A 15,261-nucleotide genomic window follows, 5' to 3' on the forward strand; every position below is an offset into this window, starting at 1 on the left:
TCAATGCCCCTCTCCCATTCTGGGAGACTGTTGCTATAATCCTTCTCTGCCACTCAGCATAAAATATGCAGAGAAACTGGTGCTTTTTCAAGTAGCTCAAGGGCTCAAGGGGAAGGCAAATTCACTCAGGTTTACCTCTGTGGACTCCAGTATCCTTTTGGGCTTTTCCATCTCTAGTGCCACAAGAAAGCAGAGCTAACACAGTCACTCACAGCATTTCAGTGAACTAGGCAAGTCTAAGGATTTCTAAGGTTGGCGTCCATCTTCTTTCATCTAATTATGGACACAAATATTAGTGATTAGAGACTATTATTAGAGCCTCTGCTTGCCTTATGCTCCAGTCTGGATTTTGGCTCTGAATGCAGAGCAGTTTACAATTCCTCCAATTTACAGCATCCACAAGAGGTTTATAAGAGCAGCTTCTCAAGGCTGGGGTCAGTCCAGCTCAGTTGTATATGTTTCTAACAGCACCACTGCCTTCTTTTTCTTAATATTTTATTTCCTTCCCACCAGAAACGTTTATATATTGTAGGGTTGAAGCTCTCCAAGACAAAATACATCTCTGTCAGTGTTGCATAGCACCCGCAATTGCTTTAAGCACCATTTTCACTTTAGGTCTGTGCTTTGCAGACTTTAAATGGTGTTTCCTGTAAAATTCTTCTGACCAGTACTGAGATTTTGCTGAAGATTTTCAGTCTCCTTTAATCACATGGGGAACAGATTTTTTCAAAGTGTTTTGACCTGCTTAGGTCAAAAAGGCACTTGCTGTAGTCAGATGCCAAAACGCGTTTAAGAAATCTGGCCTGACGTAACTTAGACAGCTGAGTCTCAGTTTCAAAAGGTTCAGCCACACAGGCTTTAGCACTGAGTGACTTGCTGCCTTGCAGGAACCTCATTGCTGAGTTAATTTCAGGGCTGCTTTAAAATCCATGGCAAAGTTGGGCACCTAAAGCTGAGGTTCATTCAAGATCGTCTGTAAGAGAAATTGAGAGGCAGAACCTAAGGCAGGTACATTTAGGTTTTAACTAAATGTCAGTCAGACTATTTCCTGTTTCTGGAAGTTCTCAGTGTGAGCTCTCCTGGATTTAAAACTTCTGTGTCAGATAAGCCCTTTCTTTCAAAGTAACCAGAGAGATTCATTATCACTCCATTATATCAAACTGTTGTCCTAATGAGAGATAAGCTAGGAGATGGAGAAATGTTTTTTATTCCCCCTTTATCTAACAGGAAGAATAGACTTGAATCTATATTTTAAGTAAGCTGTTCTGACTTCAAGAGGAATGTCTTTTCCTGTCCTGTCCTGTGGGAATCCTCCTAAGCAATGTCTTAGCCCCTCCAGTTATCTGAACCTGTTGCTTAAGGACCAAAACTTGGCCAAGCCTGCCAAGATACTTCCTCCAGCAGAGGAAGGGGATCTGTAGTAGTGGTTTCTCTGTGTGTAAGGATGGTTAACTCTCTCTAACCTCTACCAGCTGAGTCCCAGCACAGCCCCAGCAACTTCACTTAGCTTCCTCAGCTAGTTCACTTCCTCCAGCAGCTGGGGATGTGTATTACCCAGTAATCCCCATGAGCAGCCTTTTGCTAGTCAAGCAGTGCTATTCCAGCCACAAAAGAAGAGGACACACTTAATTTGCTTACTAACTATGCAGGTAAAAAACCACAGGCTGGTGACCTGCAGGAGGGAGTCAGGTTTTGGCTGTATTTTCTGTACTCCCTTTCTGTCTTTCATAGAATAATTAATTATTTATATAAAAGTGGCCTGATTTTAACAGAAGAAAGATGCATCTTCCATACACAAAAGTTTAGGGGGGAGCCTTCTTCCTAGAAGGTAGAAAACCCATCTTGAATACCTACTTCAAATCAGAGAGCATGGGGATTTCAAAACAAGTCCATGTGTGAATTTCCAATCCAGTGCTATTGTGTACATATACGCAATTTTATTAAAATTAAAAAGTCTTACTTTTGCTGTCTGTTATACATTGCCTTGAGTGTGAAAACTTTGAGGACATCACTATGTCAAATTGATCTTAAGGATACCTTATAGCCCTTAGACTGCTCCAGAGAGTATTAGGCAGCTCTGCACATGCCCACCAGTAAGCACTTGGGCATTGGGAAAGTTCAGCAGCAGCTCAGCAAGGCTGCTTGCTGGTATCTAAATATTGCTGGTATCTAAATAATATGCCATCATGCAATGGCCAAATCTGTGCTCTTTTGAAGGCCAACATCTTTACAAAACGAAGTGGGCTGTTAGAGGCTAGGTCAATAGGAACTTAAACATTTAAAGCGAGAATGTTGCTTTCCAGTCCCTACATCTCAACCCCAAACTGCCCCATCAGCTGCATCTCTCTCTTTGTCTCTTTGTTTATATTTAATGTCATTAAAGTACTGAAAGTTGTACTTCCTTGGGGGGGAACCTGTCTGCTCACGTCTCCCATGGCTGTCCCATGACTTAGTCAATGATTGCAGAAACAGAGGTAGGAGAAGGCAGGGGTCTCAGAATTGCTCTGTAGCCAGAGTTTTTGACTGTCCTGTTAGGCACCAAGCTAAAGAATTTGTGCTCCTTCTAGCATGCAAGCAGCTGCAGTGCAGAGCAGTTGCTTGCTTGTGGTCTGGTTGACTTATATGTGTTTAGAGACACAGTTCCTGTACGAAATAATTCCTTAAAATAATTTTTTAATCCAGCAGTTGGAAGGGTTGTATGGCCTTTTCTGTATATGGTCATGGTGATCTCTTCTGCACTAATAAAGCCTTTCACTGTGACGTGGGAAGTATACCTGCAACAATTTGAGTTCTGAATCCAGCTTCTGGAGTTAAACTTTGCCTTGCTGCTGAGTGACACCTGTCACTGAGCTCGCTAGTGTGCTTTGCAGAGAGTGCAGAGCTCGAAGCAGCAGATTCCACCCTGGGCTTCACACAGAGCAAACCTGCTCTGAGTGTGTGTTAGTGCTGTAAGAATTTCTAAAGCAGTTTGGTGCTTTGCCTGTGAAGCGGTCGGGATGGCACTGTCTCAGCTGGGCAGAGTCAGGGCCCTGGCCTCTGCTCTAGAAGACATCTATTCCTATTCCTCTCCCTGTATATAAGGGACTCCTCTAAAAATATTAGCTTGCATGCCAGGAGATTTCAGACATGTTAACAGCAGGCAATGGTCCACAGTTTGCAAGTTGCTCTTGTCAGCAGTTCTTTTTGACATATCTATTCAAGCATACCCTCTTGGGCTTAGAAAGCAGCCAGCAAAATCTGTGCCAATAGCTAATACTTCACTATAAAATAAAAGCTGTAGCAAATTCAGAGGCTCCATATGTAGCATTACTGTGATCCTGCAGTTCATTTCAAGATGGGTTTTTGTTTTTTTTAATCTGTAGGTCAGAAATTCATGAGCAGCAGGTGAAAAAAGTGAATTGCCAGTGAGTTTCATGGGGGCAAGACATTTAACCTTGAGGTTTTGTTGAGGGTATTAGAACAGAACAAACATTTTTACAAAAATGCCACAGTTACCTTGCTACAGGTGGGGGAATGCTCCTTCCAACAATTGTTTCATCATCAGGTTTTGTTTTTATCAGTTTGTGGGGTTCCACCAAAAAAAGAACACAGGGCACATACAATGACCAAACTAAGTATGTCTGTTCTTCAGGCCACTAGCTGCTTGTAATTTCAGAAAAAAATGGCCTGCACCAGCCAAAGGTGGATCACCAAATGGAGGTCTTGGGCAGCAGGTAGAGTTAAATTTCACCTGCACAGGATGTCGTGGGAAAGAAGTCTCTTGGGATCAGGGGGTGACTTGGATGTGAAAAGATGGTGACATTTAAATACAATTGTTTGTGGCATAGCTCCGGTCTGGATGGTACCACCTCTGAGGTTTAGCAGTGAATCACAGAATTATAGAATCATTTGTGTTGGAAGGGAGCTCTGGAGATCATCCAGTCCAACTCCCCTTCCAAGGCAGGGTGACCTGGAGCAGGTGACACAGGAACATGTCCAGGTGGGGTGTGAAAGTCTCCAGAGAAGGAGACCCCATCACCTACCTGGGCAGCCTGTTCCAGTGCTCTGCCACCCTCAGTGTGATGAAGTTCTTTCTCATGTTGTGGTGGAACTTATTGTAGTTTAGTTTATGGCCATTTCTCTTCATGAAAAGAGTCCAGCACCAGTTTGTTTTTTCACTGTGCTGAGACTTCCAAAGCAGAGATTCAACTTCATAGTTCTGGAGGGGCTTCATTGGTCCACACACCTTGACACAGTTGATCTGTGCCCATTGGGTGTCCCAGGGGATCACAAGGATCAACACAGAGAAGGAGGGCATGACACAGGAGACCAGCACCTTTCTGGCTTATCTTACCAGATGAGATATCCAGGGTATCTAAAATAGCCTCAGGTGCTGTCTTCAGGCAACCAGATCTCACTAAGGTTGTCATATGTCAAAATTCTGTGTTGCTAGCCCAAATAAACATACTGGCTGCAGACGGCACTTCTAACTGAAATCTGCTGTCCTGCCTCCTGTTCCTTTTTTGTTACCTTCACCAGTGTTAAATCAGGGCTAACAACAGTGATCCCAGTCCCTGCAGAGTAGCCCCTTCAGAGGGCAGATACCTGCTGTGAGTCATTGCAAAGTATTTGTCCTTTCTCTCCTGTGGGAGGCCAGCCTCAGTGAGAAATGAGGGTCCAAGCTAGTCCACACCTGCCAGCCCCTTGCCAGTGATGCCCCTCAGGAAAAGGCTCCTTTATGAGCTTTGGAGAAAGCCACCTTGCAGCTCTGTTGTGGGAGAGCCACCAGCTCCCTACCACTCCCTGGCTGACAGGGCAGTTACAGCCGCTAAGGGTGGAAATGGCTCAGTGCTCTGCCTTTGTCATACAGCATCATGCTATGTCCTGTAGCATCTCAGGACAAACATACCCATATGTGGGACCTGTGGATGATTAAGTGTGCCAAGTGAAACTGCCTCTGCAGCTGGTCCCTGTGCCAATCAGCCCCTGAGGATACTTGTATGGGGATGTACACATGTGGATGCATGGGAAGTCACCTGGGATAATGTTGCAGCAGCAGGAGTAAAGCCTGAGCTATGGGTGTGGGTACTCACCCTGTTCTTTGAGTATTTGTCCTGTGCTTCCTGAGCTCTTCATGGCTGTGGCTTCCCTGTTAGCCAGATCCAGCCTAGTTTGAAGCTTTCTTGGGTTTCTCTTTGCAGTCTGCTGGCCCAACCTCTCTCTAGTTTGCTGCAGCAGAAAACAAATAACCTGGGAAGTAGCTGTTCAAGGCACACCTGGGTTGATGCACATTTATGGTCAATTAACACATGTCACCATTCTGCCTCCACAACTAAACTGAATGCACCTAAGAAGTGAGAACACCCTCAATTAAAGCTGCTGTGTAACCTGAAACTTTTGCTTCTTTGCTGAGTGCATCCTATGAATGGTGTTGCTGAATTTATGCTCTGCATGGCTATCACACTTTAAGTGGCTTGGATTTCTAATGTCTGCTCTAATGACCATGCTTTCCTTTTTAATTTGTTCCCTTCTCATCAAATTTATTGCAAGCATGTCTGGACTTGCAAAGTATTTAATTCCAGCCCCAGTTCCTCCTTCAACTTTTGACTCAGGGACTATGACACATGGCTTTGCCATCGACCTTGGCCGGTCTGTGAGGACTTGCAAGTGCCTGGAGGGTGCTTACTACTGGTAAGCATCCTCCCCCTGAGGTGTCCAGTGCCCTCACAGTGCCAGCACTTCAGTGAATCTCTGGCTGAAGTGACTCAGCACAGAGCCAGTTTTCAACTTCCAAAGGTTACACAGTATTTTCAAAATGCCTTCCCCACCCTCCATCTTTTGGAAAGTGTGTGTGCAGGGGCAGCCAGTGCTGTAGAGGCAGAGGTTGGGTTGAGGATCCCAGCTGCACAACCTTCTGATATTTGCAAGCAGTTTTTCACAAGTGCAAAAAATCCCTCTGTTCCTGCATTATACATCTGTATTCTGTCTTTCAGAACCTCTGCTCACTTCTTCCTTTGGGTCCCTCCCTGCATATATGTCTGATTTGTAGTGTCCCTTTGTTTGAATGGTAAGCGCTTTAGATCAGCAGTCATGTCTCCATCAGTGTCTTGACAAGAAGTTTACATGATAGGTTGGCTTAAAACCACTCATATGCAACTGAGGTATGGTGGGCTTTTGCAAGGAATGAACAGTCTGATTCCTTTGAAAAGCTTTTCTTCATGAAAAAAGTACTTCCCAACAGTGATGTGATTTTGAAGTCTGTCAGTCTCAATTTTTTTTTAAGAATTAGCTTATTATTTACATATTTGGGGTGGTTAGCTTGATTTTTAGTTTCTCATCCTTCCCAGTACTACAGGTACACATATTTGCACATACATGTGCAGGTGAGAGAACTTTCCTTCATTACATAAACACATATAAGTGTATGAAGGAAGAGATTCTCATTTATTTTCTTGGTCACTGCAGCAAGGGTTACTAGGAAAAAAAATACTGTGAGATTCATAGTAAAAATCACTAGAGTGGACAACTTCTTAACTAGAAAGAGCTCTCTTGTGGCTGCCCTGGCTGAGCTTTGAAGTATGTCCTTTCACATACTTTGCCTCTCCCCCATCCTTCTTACTTTGTGATCGGAAGTGTACCTTCATGGAAAAATGATTTCATCAGGTTTCAGTAGTCTCCTGACAAGCCAAGCATAAAACAAAGAGAGCTGCCGCTCCGCACCCACACATGTGCTGCTGTCTTCCAGGAAACGATAATCAGAGGCTGACCACAGCACTGTAAGAAATTAAACATGTGATCATCATCAAATACCAAAACACGCCTACCTGTATTATGTTAAGAGCACGGAACCCACAGTTGTAATTTTTTAACTGGAATACTTGGCTTGGAGGCAGAGCTGGGGTCTGCCACAATCATTCTGAGTTCTGAATTACCAAGGCTCAAACCGACATATTTTGCTGTGTTTCTCCACATGCAGCCTAAATTAGCCCTCTGGTAGGTGCCTGAAAATACCATTTTTCTTCTTGACTGAAGTGTTATAACAGTCCTGTTCTGCACAGAAGATAAGCAGGAAAAATGCATTATGCATTAATGGGTTTTGGTGGAGTGTGAGCTCAGTTTCCCAGTGCCACCAGAGACAAAGTAAAATTTGCTTGATCATTTCATGAGTTGAGAATCATTTTTGTTGCAGCGCTCTAAATATAACCCAAATACAAGTGGACAGTTGTTGTTGTGAGGAAAAAATTGTTCATCTGTATGATAGATCAGTGTCATCTGGAATTTAAGAATTGAAAATTCAAGGTCAGAGGGCTGCTGACACTTGATTTTGCTCTCTCTGCTCTGTCCATGGCTTTGATCATGCTACGTCTTTCTTTGTGCCTGGTGCTCAAGAGAGTACCCCACGGTCATGGCCTGTTTCCTTGTCAAGAGGTATAAACCTACTGGCCTAAATAGCTGAGGCCCAAGCTTTAGCAGGGTGGGGGCATGAAGGAAGAGGGGGGGGGAGCATTTCCTTCATGCTTTTCACTTTTCCCACATAACCCAAAGCAGACTAAACAAAACCAGTGTGAAATCTCATGGCTTGATGCTGCTATGGTTATATTTTTTAAGCTGTCATCCATTCATTTATAGTTATGTTTATTCCCTGGATTTACAGCTTTCTTTTGGCCTTTTCTTGCAGGGAGGTGCAAGGGGAGGTCGAAACCTTTTGAAAGGGGATTGCAGTAAGCAGTGGCCTATGATTAAAGCACTGTGCTTTTCCTTGATGGTGCTCCTCTGCAGCAGTGTCACACATGGTAGCATTTAGGAGCCCTTCACAGCTGAGGTGTTTCAAACACTAATGAATGGAAGTTTGGTCGTATAAGGCAGGCAAGCTTTAAGGCAAGCTTTGCTGAATGGTGTACTGTAGTGGCCTGGGAAAGGAAGAGAGTTATAAATTGTGTCAGTTAGCCACCCAGACAAAATGAAGCCATGTGGAAAATCAAATCTATTAAAGTATGAAGACTGTTATAAGCTGTTTTAAGCTGGTCATTCTTCAAAGGTCTCAGTTGGCTGAGGGGGTGAATTCCTCTTCTTCCTAGATCTTTTTCACGTGCTGTCTTAGGCAATGATGTTCACTGTTTGATAAAAAACAGCTTTTCATTGACAGCCCCTTTTATTAGAAATGCTAGTTGACCCCAGTTCACCACCCATGTCCTGAAAGGTACTGAAGATTTGTTTAAAAAGCAGAATAAGAACATCACATTTGGTCAGGCTTGCTGAAGGCAAACGTGAATCAGCACTATGGGCAATGAGGAGGAGAAGGCTTCCCAGAGCAGCTGCTTAGGATTGGATATGTGCTCAAAATGCTTTCCATTTTCTTGCTGCCCATGTCTGGTGGCCATAAGAGGCCTGTGACAAAGCATGGCATAGAATGCTTTTTCTTGACATCTCCTGGAGTAGAAGAAAAACCTGGCAAGGCAAGGTGGGGGGATCAGATAGCAGGCTACCTTCCTTCCACCCCAAGGTGGCTTCTTGAGACATCACAAGAACTGTAAAGGGCATTTTATTAGCTCAAGAGGCAATTGTCAGCTGCGTGAGGGACAGCTGAACTGGCAGCCTAAGATGTGTGGTCACCATGGTATTTATCATTTCTATTTGTGTTTTCTAGGAAGAGACTGAAGAAACGTCCTCACAAGAATCTGCAGAAGAAGACTAGGAGATCATACCATGCAATTTCTACCTCATCAGCAGTTGGGTCTTTTGAAGGGAGAAGACACTGCCTTGACCACTTACTTTCTATTGCCATGGTCTTTCCACTTTTGCCTGGGGGGAAAAAAAAAAAATCACGTAACCTTAAAAAGGATTTGACTAATCATCTTCTTTGTAATCCCTTCACAGTCCCAGGTCTAGTGAAAAACTGCTGTAACACAAAGGGGACACAGATTAACGATGCAACTTTTAATTACTGTTTTCTTATTTCCTAACCTACTAATAGTTTGTTTGAGCTGCTAAGTAAGGGTGACTGGGTCAAGAAGAGCTCCAAATCAGGTTTATGTCATTCACTGCACTGCGTATAAACAAGAAACTTGTAACATAGTCATTATAATGGGCATTGAAATAGGAAAGGCTGGGTGTGTAACACTTATGCCTTGCAACACTTCCAGCAACCCACTCCCTACTTAGTGAACTCCCTGTTTTAGAACACCAAAGATAGGGGATAGATACTATTCTTTTTCTTTTGTAACCTTCTTGTAGACTTGTACTTGATTTTTTTTTTTTTTAAGACTTACTATTATTTTGGGAAAAAAATGAAAGCTGATCTTTCATTTCATTCATCTGGTAAGCAGAAGAAAGAAGTCAACATGAAAAAGGTACTTTCATTTTGCAAAAGGGAAGAAAGACAAAGATGCATTGTATAGTTTTAGATACAAACATATCAGCACAAGCAGTAGTAAACCAAATGAACAGTCCTTATCATCTGGATAATAGGGAGCCAAGGAGTTGGCTTTCTTAGAGCCAGGAGTTTTCTATGGAAACAAAAATGACTGACACCACTCTTATGCCTTTAATGAGTAAGTCTTTATTGATAAGTCTTTTAAAACATACAGAAAGGTACCTAGAAATTAATCATAAATTTATCTGAACAAAAATAATCCAGATTTTTGCTTAGTTTCTTCTAATTCCACTTGCCCTGTACCAGTATTTGAAAGAATTGAATCTTTCCTCATTACTCATCAGTCACAATGTAAGAATGAACACCATGTACCTCAGCTAAGCTCGTGCATTATATTAAGCAATGTATTTTGACATAGGATGGTTCACTGAGCACCTCTGTGCCAGTGGCATTTCTCCATCTTTTCATTCAAAGCAGCACTTTTAGCACCAGATGCAATATTACCCCACTATTCAATACTACCTCTGATTTTTACAAATAACTCAACAGACTGATAAATACATGCTGCTATACACATTCAATGCAGGAAATTTTTACTGGGTAGATAATCATGAGTATCTGCATTTTCTCCCTTATTTCTATTTCAACCTTTTTTGCAGTTAAGGAAGCAATGTCTTTTTTGTGTTTCAGCATGACTATATGTTTTTCTTTCACTTGGTTTGTTTGATTTTTTTTTTCTTTTTTTTGTGTGGGTTTTTGGTTTTGGTTTTGTTTCGTTTTATTTTATGTACTTACTCTACTCTCTGCTAGACTTCTGTGTAATGTACTGTTAACTTGAATATATTTTTGTATTGAATTGCTGATAGGTTTGTGAGGATAATTTTCTTCAAGGACACTACATGACAGAAAAAATTTAGCTGTAAAGTTTAAATATTACTGTCCAAGTTTGTACCTCAAATGAATTGTTTAAAGAAATGGACTAATTGATTGACAAAGACCTACCTCCAGACTTTAAATGGAATGAACTTGTTACTTTCAGCATCAGTTTTGAGACGTTTGAAACAGTTAGGACTGCAACTAATCCCTAATTCAAAATTATTTTTGTAAAATAACTTGTGGAAAATGAACACATTTTAAATTACTTTCGTATTAAAAATAAAAAAAAAATGAACAAAAAAACCTTCAAAGAAACTTGAAGCTTTGTAGGTGGGAAGCAACAAGCTCAGCTTTTGCATAATGCAATCACAAATATGTGTTTTTTAAAAAAAATTAGTAGATTGTAAGAAAATACTTGACAAGTATTTTCGTGTATTTTACACAAATGTGATTTTGTAATATGTTTCAGCCAGATTTATTTTAAATGCTTCTTATGTAGAGGTTTTTTATTCTCCCCTCTCTCACTTTTGTTGTTTGTTCTCTCTCCCCCACCTCTGATTTCATTTTCACTATTTCTGTTTGATTTCCCTTCTTCCTCTCTTTCCTAGGCAGTACTTTGTACCATTGTATTACTAACTGGGCCAGGGGTAGTTTCTCAGGAAGGCGTTTCTCTGTTGGTATGGCTTTAGCGTGGAGCCAAGTGCAGTTAAGGATGATGACTTACTGGCTTCTTCCAAGGGGCAGTGTCAAGGAACACGGACCTCCACGAAGGACTGTGCGGGGTTCAGTGGCAGGAATTGCTGGGAAAGAGCTGATTGGAATATTATAACTAGACATGATAATATCAAGTGAAAGAGAAATAATCCTAGCTATAAGTAGCTCTAACAGGCCAAATCCAGTGTCACTTGAAGGCAGTAATAGGAATTTTGCTGACTTCAAAGGGCATCAAATCAAGCCTTAGCAAGTCCCTTTTGGGGTCTGAGGGGTTTTGTTGCATTTTTTAAAGCCATGGTATTCAGTGGATGATACAGAAATAATTGCTCTCTGTGTGTCACTCTTCAAGCTCTGAGAGACTTACCACTCTGATGAACTGAATCTTACATTTTCTATATATTGTAGTACAATCAAAACACATTACTACCTCTTAGGGCCTACTATACCTCATTTTTTCAGACGGAAAAATTGCATGTGGCCATTGAGTCAGTGAGAACATCATAAAATTTTTTTATATATATAGTTTATTTTTGTGGGAGATAAATTTTATACGACTGTTCTTTGCTGTCATTGGTCACTGCTAACTATGACTGGACATGTAACTCTTCTACCATTTCTGCAAGAGAGGTATGTTTGCAGGAAAAAAAATTGCTTCGAGATGTTGAACTACAGTTTACTTTTCCTTTTGAGTGTCTTCTAACTTTTTGCTTTGTTCTTCATGTAGAGTTGCTGTCTATGATTGTACTTCAAGTCGCTTGCTTGTTGAAAATGTTTCTTTAATGGTTTATCACAGTCTGTTCAGCACAATAAACATAATAGCCTCTGTGATCCCCATGTTGCTTGATTCCTAGACTTTGTCACATTTCCATAAAATGGGTAATAAAGTTTGGTCACGATGACCAAATTTGTAAAATCTTTGCATGCAAGTAGTCTTTTTTTTTTCCCCAGGACCACAGGCATGTGCCTGAGAAGTTAATTTGCTGTTAGGGGCCCTGAGGATGGGCACATAGCAGAACTACACATATTACAAGGCTCCCCAAAAGTTGACACCCCCATTCCTGGCCCAGGACTTACTGTGCTGAGATAAGGGCTAAATTGTGCACTTGGGGACCAGCAAGCACCCACCAAACAGGGAACACCATAGCACAGGCCAGGCTGATAGGGTTTTTTTTGCCTGGTCCCAGATCTGTCTCTTGGGGGTCCACCAAGATGATGAGCCTTCTCTTCTTAAGGAAGATTGCATTTTGCATTCAAGTCCATGGAGTTTCCATTATGCAGGCATTAGGTTAGAAAGAGCAGGTACTCAGAGCAGCAGACACAGGGATATGTCTTGGCACTCTCTGGGCACAAATTGAAGAGCTCAGGAAATTGTAATAAAACTAAGCTATCCCCAAGATTCCCTCAGGTAAGTTGGCAGGATTCTGTCTTCATTTGCTCTTCCATGGTCTCTTGGCCTGTTGTTACAGTAAGACTTAAAGTCATAGAATCATAGAATATCCGGAGTTGGAAGGGACCCACCCCCCCAAGGACTATCAAAGTCCAGCTCCTGGTTCTGCAACAGGAGAACAGCCACAAGAATCACATCATGTGCCTGAGAGTGTTGCCCAAACACTTGTTGAACTCTGTCAGGCTGGTGTTGTGTCCACTTCCCTGGGGAGCCGGCTCCTGGCCTGACCACCCTCTGGGTGAAGAATCTTTTTCTGATATCTAACCTAAACCTCCCCTGACTCAGCTTCATGACCTTTTCTGGAGTCCTGTACCTGGTCATGAGAGTGAAGAAATCAGTACCTGCCCCTCTGCTTCCCCTCGTGAGGAATAGAAGACCACTATGAGGTGTCCCCTCAGTCTCCTTTTTCCAGGCCAAACAAGCCAAGTGACCTCAGCTGCTCCTCATACAGCTTCCCCTCAAGGCCCTTCACCACCCACCTGGCCCTCCTTTGGACGCTCTCTAACAGATTTATATTTTTTTTAATATTATGGTGCCCAAAACTACACACAGGACTTAGGGTGTAGCCATACAAGTGCAGAGCAGAGTGGGACAGTCACCTCCATCATCTGATTAAGTTGTCTGTGGTGCATGACCATTGATTCATATTGGCAACCATTCCTCTCTCACCTAAGGGGATTGATTGTGCAGTTATTTCCTGAGATGTTCTTTGTGCACACTCATTTGCAGACTCTCCACTCTCAACCTCTGTCTTCCCAAGGGCTTCACGACACGTTTCCTTTGGCCTCAGTTCCTTGTAAAATAACCAAAATAAGATCACAAAAAAAGCACTAAGTAACAACACCCATTCCATCCTGAGTCAGATGTGAGTAATTGCATTCATCACATTATGTCCTCTTCTGCTCCATCACCCTGCTTAGTGATATTAAAAGATCATTCCAGTGTTTAGTTACCCTGGTGGTCATCTTCCCTGTATGTGCCATCACTTGGCTCTTCCTGTTATTTTATCTGGTGTGATGCTCCAGCTGCAACCCACTCACCTGATGGGTCAGCCAAGTGGCTCAGCTTCTGCTACTCTGTGCATAACTCCCCCCTACTTCTTAGTCATTTCTCCAGCTTGCTTCACTTCCACTTCCCTTCCCAGGGAATAAATTTCCCAATAAATTTCTGCATGCTTTATTCCATGGTGAGATTATTTGGGTGTACAAAACTAATTGGCTTCTGCAGGATCAAGGCCTGCCTTTGTCCAGCAGCCAAGAGTGCTTTATCCAAGATGCCTGTGGCAGGTGTCATATCAAGTTCCTGGTTTTGCTTTCCTCTGCCATCACATCTCATCCCGCAAATATGGGGAGGAAGTACTGAAAGCTGGTGCTGCCAGTGCCTTGCACAGCTATTTAATTGTCCATACCTCTTATCAAAACCAAACCATCTGGTCTGGTCATTATTAGAAACACGGCCCAGAGCAATGGCAGCAACGTGTTCTCCTGATCACACGAGAGGAGTCAGATTTGTCATGCCTCACACTTCACCTGAAGCCTGAATTATGCTTTTCACCCCGGCACCTCTGCATACAAGGATTTAGAATTTTGTCACTCAGTTTTTCCTTTCTTGATGTCCCACCATCTTTGTTATTACATTAATTTTTAAATAAGCAGAAATACTTAAGCATTGTCATGGTTTAGGAACGACACTCCTGCTCCCTCCCTCAGGGCCCTCCAGTGAGAGAGACAAAAGGCAGAGATTATGAGCTAAGAACAACTTACTGGAAACAGCAGTGAAATAAGAAAATAAACAGTAATAACAACAATATTGATAACAACAGTGTACAAGAGAGAGGGTGTTTTACATGCAAATTGCTCCCCCACTGACCTGATGCAGCAGGACCCTGAGACAACCAACAAGATGGCCAGACCCTCTGTGCACCTGCTCTGACTCTGACTGCAATGCCCTCCTTCTCAGAAGTGAGTGTCTCTTAACTCCACCTGCAAGTGATGATGTGCATGGTATAGAATGACAACATGGACATGCCACATGGCTCCAGGCTCTGCACCCTCTCGGCTTCTGAGAAAAATTAACCCTGTCCTTGGACAAACCAGGACAAGCATGTAGTTTTTTGCACAAATAAATGTCCAGTTGCTTTATGCCTCCTCTTTTCAGAAGTACTACCAGTTGAAACTTTATTGAACAGGTTGTCCCCTGGTCAATAAAGCTGTGGATACTCAATCTCTGGAAGTGTTCAAGGCCAGGTTGGATGGGGCTTTGAGCATCTTGGTGTAGTGGAAAGTGTGCCTGCCCAGGGCATGGGGCTTAGAATCAGATAATCTTTCAGGTCCTCTTCAACCTAAACCATTCTGTGATTCTGATTTATTGCATCTACTTGCTCAGCCAAATGAATGTCTGCCATTGTGTGTTAAATGCATTGTCTGAACAATATAGACATGGAAACAGTGGAAGTCAGATGGGATAGAGCTCTGAACTACTGGATCTAGTTGAAGATATTCCTGCTCATTGCAAGAAGTTGGACTTCTAAAGGTACTTTCCAACCCAAACTGTTCCATGATTCTATTATCCTATGATCCTTGCTGCCTAGACTCTTTGCAACAAGCAGAGTCAATACAGGTCAGTGTTCTTCTTGCCTGGATCCAGGATCCACAGGCTTTCTGCCATGCTAGGACATGCTAGCGATGGGGAAACCTTGGTCCTCCTGCCATACCACCTCACTCTCAAGTGCAAAAGGAGGGAGCCATCCTGAGCATGCACTCCACCTTGCTTCCAGATGTCCCTGGCATGCAGATCCTTCTCCAGCCAAGTTGCTGTTCCAACCACCCTCATGTCCTTCAGTTAGAATGACAGACACTGCTGCTCTGGACTG

General features: G+C 42.6%; 1 protein-coding gene across 1 annotated transcript in view; it reads left to right on the forward strand.

Annotated features, from left to right (window-relative positions):
- The window catches only part of HMGA2 (high mobility group AT-hook 2), a 109,823-nt gene extending 97,968 nt beyond the window's left edge, over positions 1 to 11,855 (forward strand). Inside the window, exon 6 of the mRNA XM_030238529.2 lies at positions 8,627 to 11,855. Within this exon, the coding sequence (XP_030094389.1) occupies positions 8,627 to 8,674 (48 nt within the window). The 3' untranslated portion in view covers positions 8,675 to 11,855. The remainder of the gene's footprint in view (positions 1 to 8,626) is intronic.
- The last annotated feature ends 3,406 nt before the right edge of the window (positions 11,856 to 15,261 follow it).

Source organism: Serinus canaria, chromosome 1A, assembly GCF_022539315.1.
Source record: "Serinus canaria isolate serCan28SL12 chromosome 1A, serCan2020, whole genome shotgun sequence".
Lineage (NCBI taxonomy): Eukaryota > Metazoa > Chordata > Aves > Passeriformes > Fringillidae > Serinus > Serinus canaria.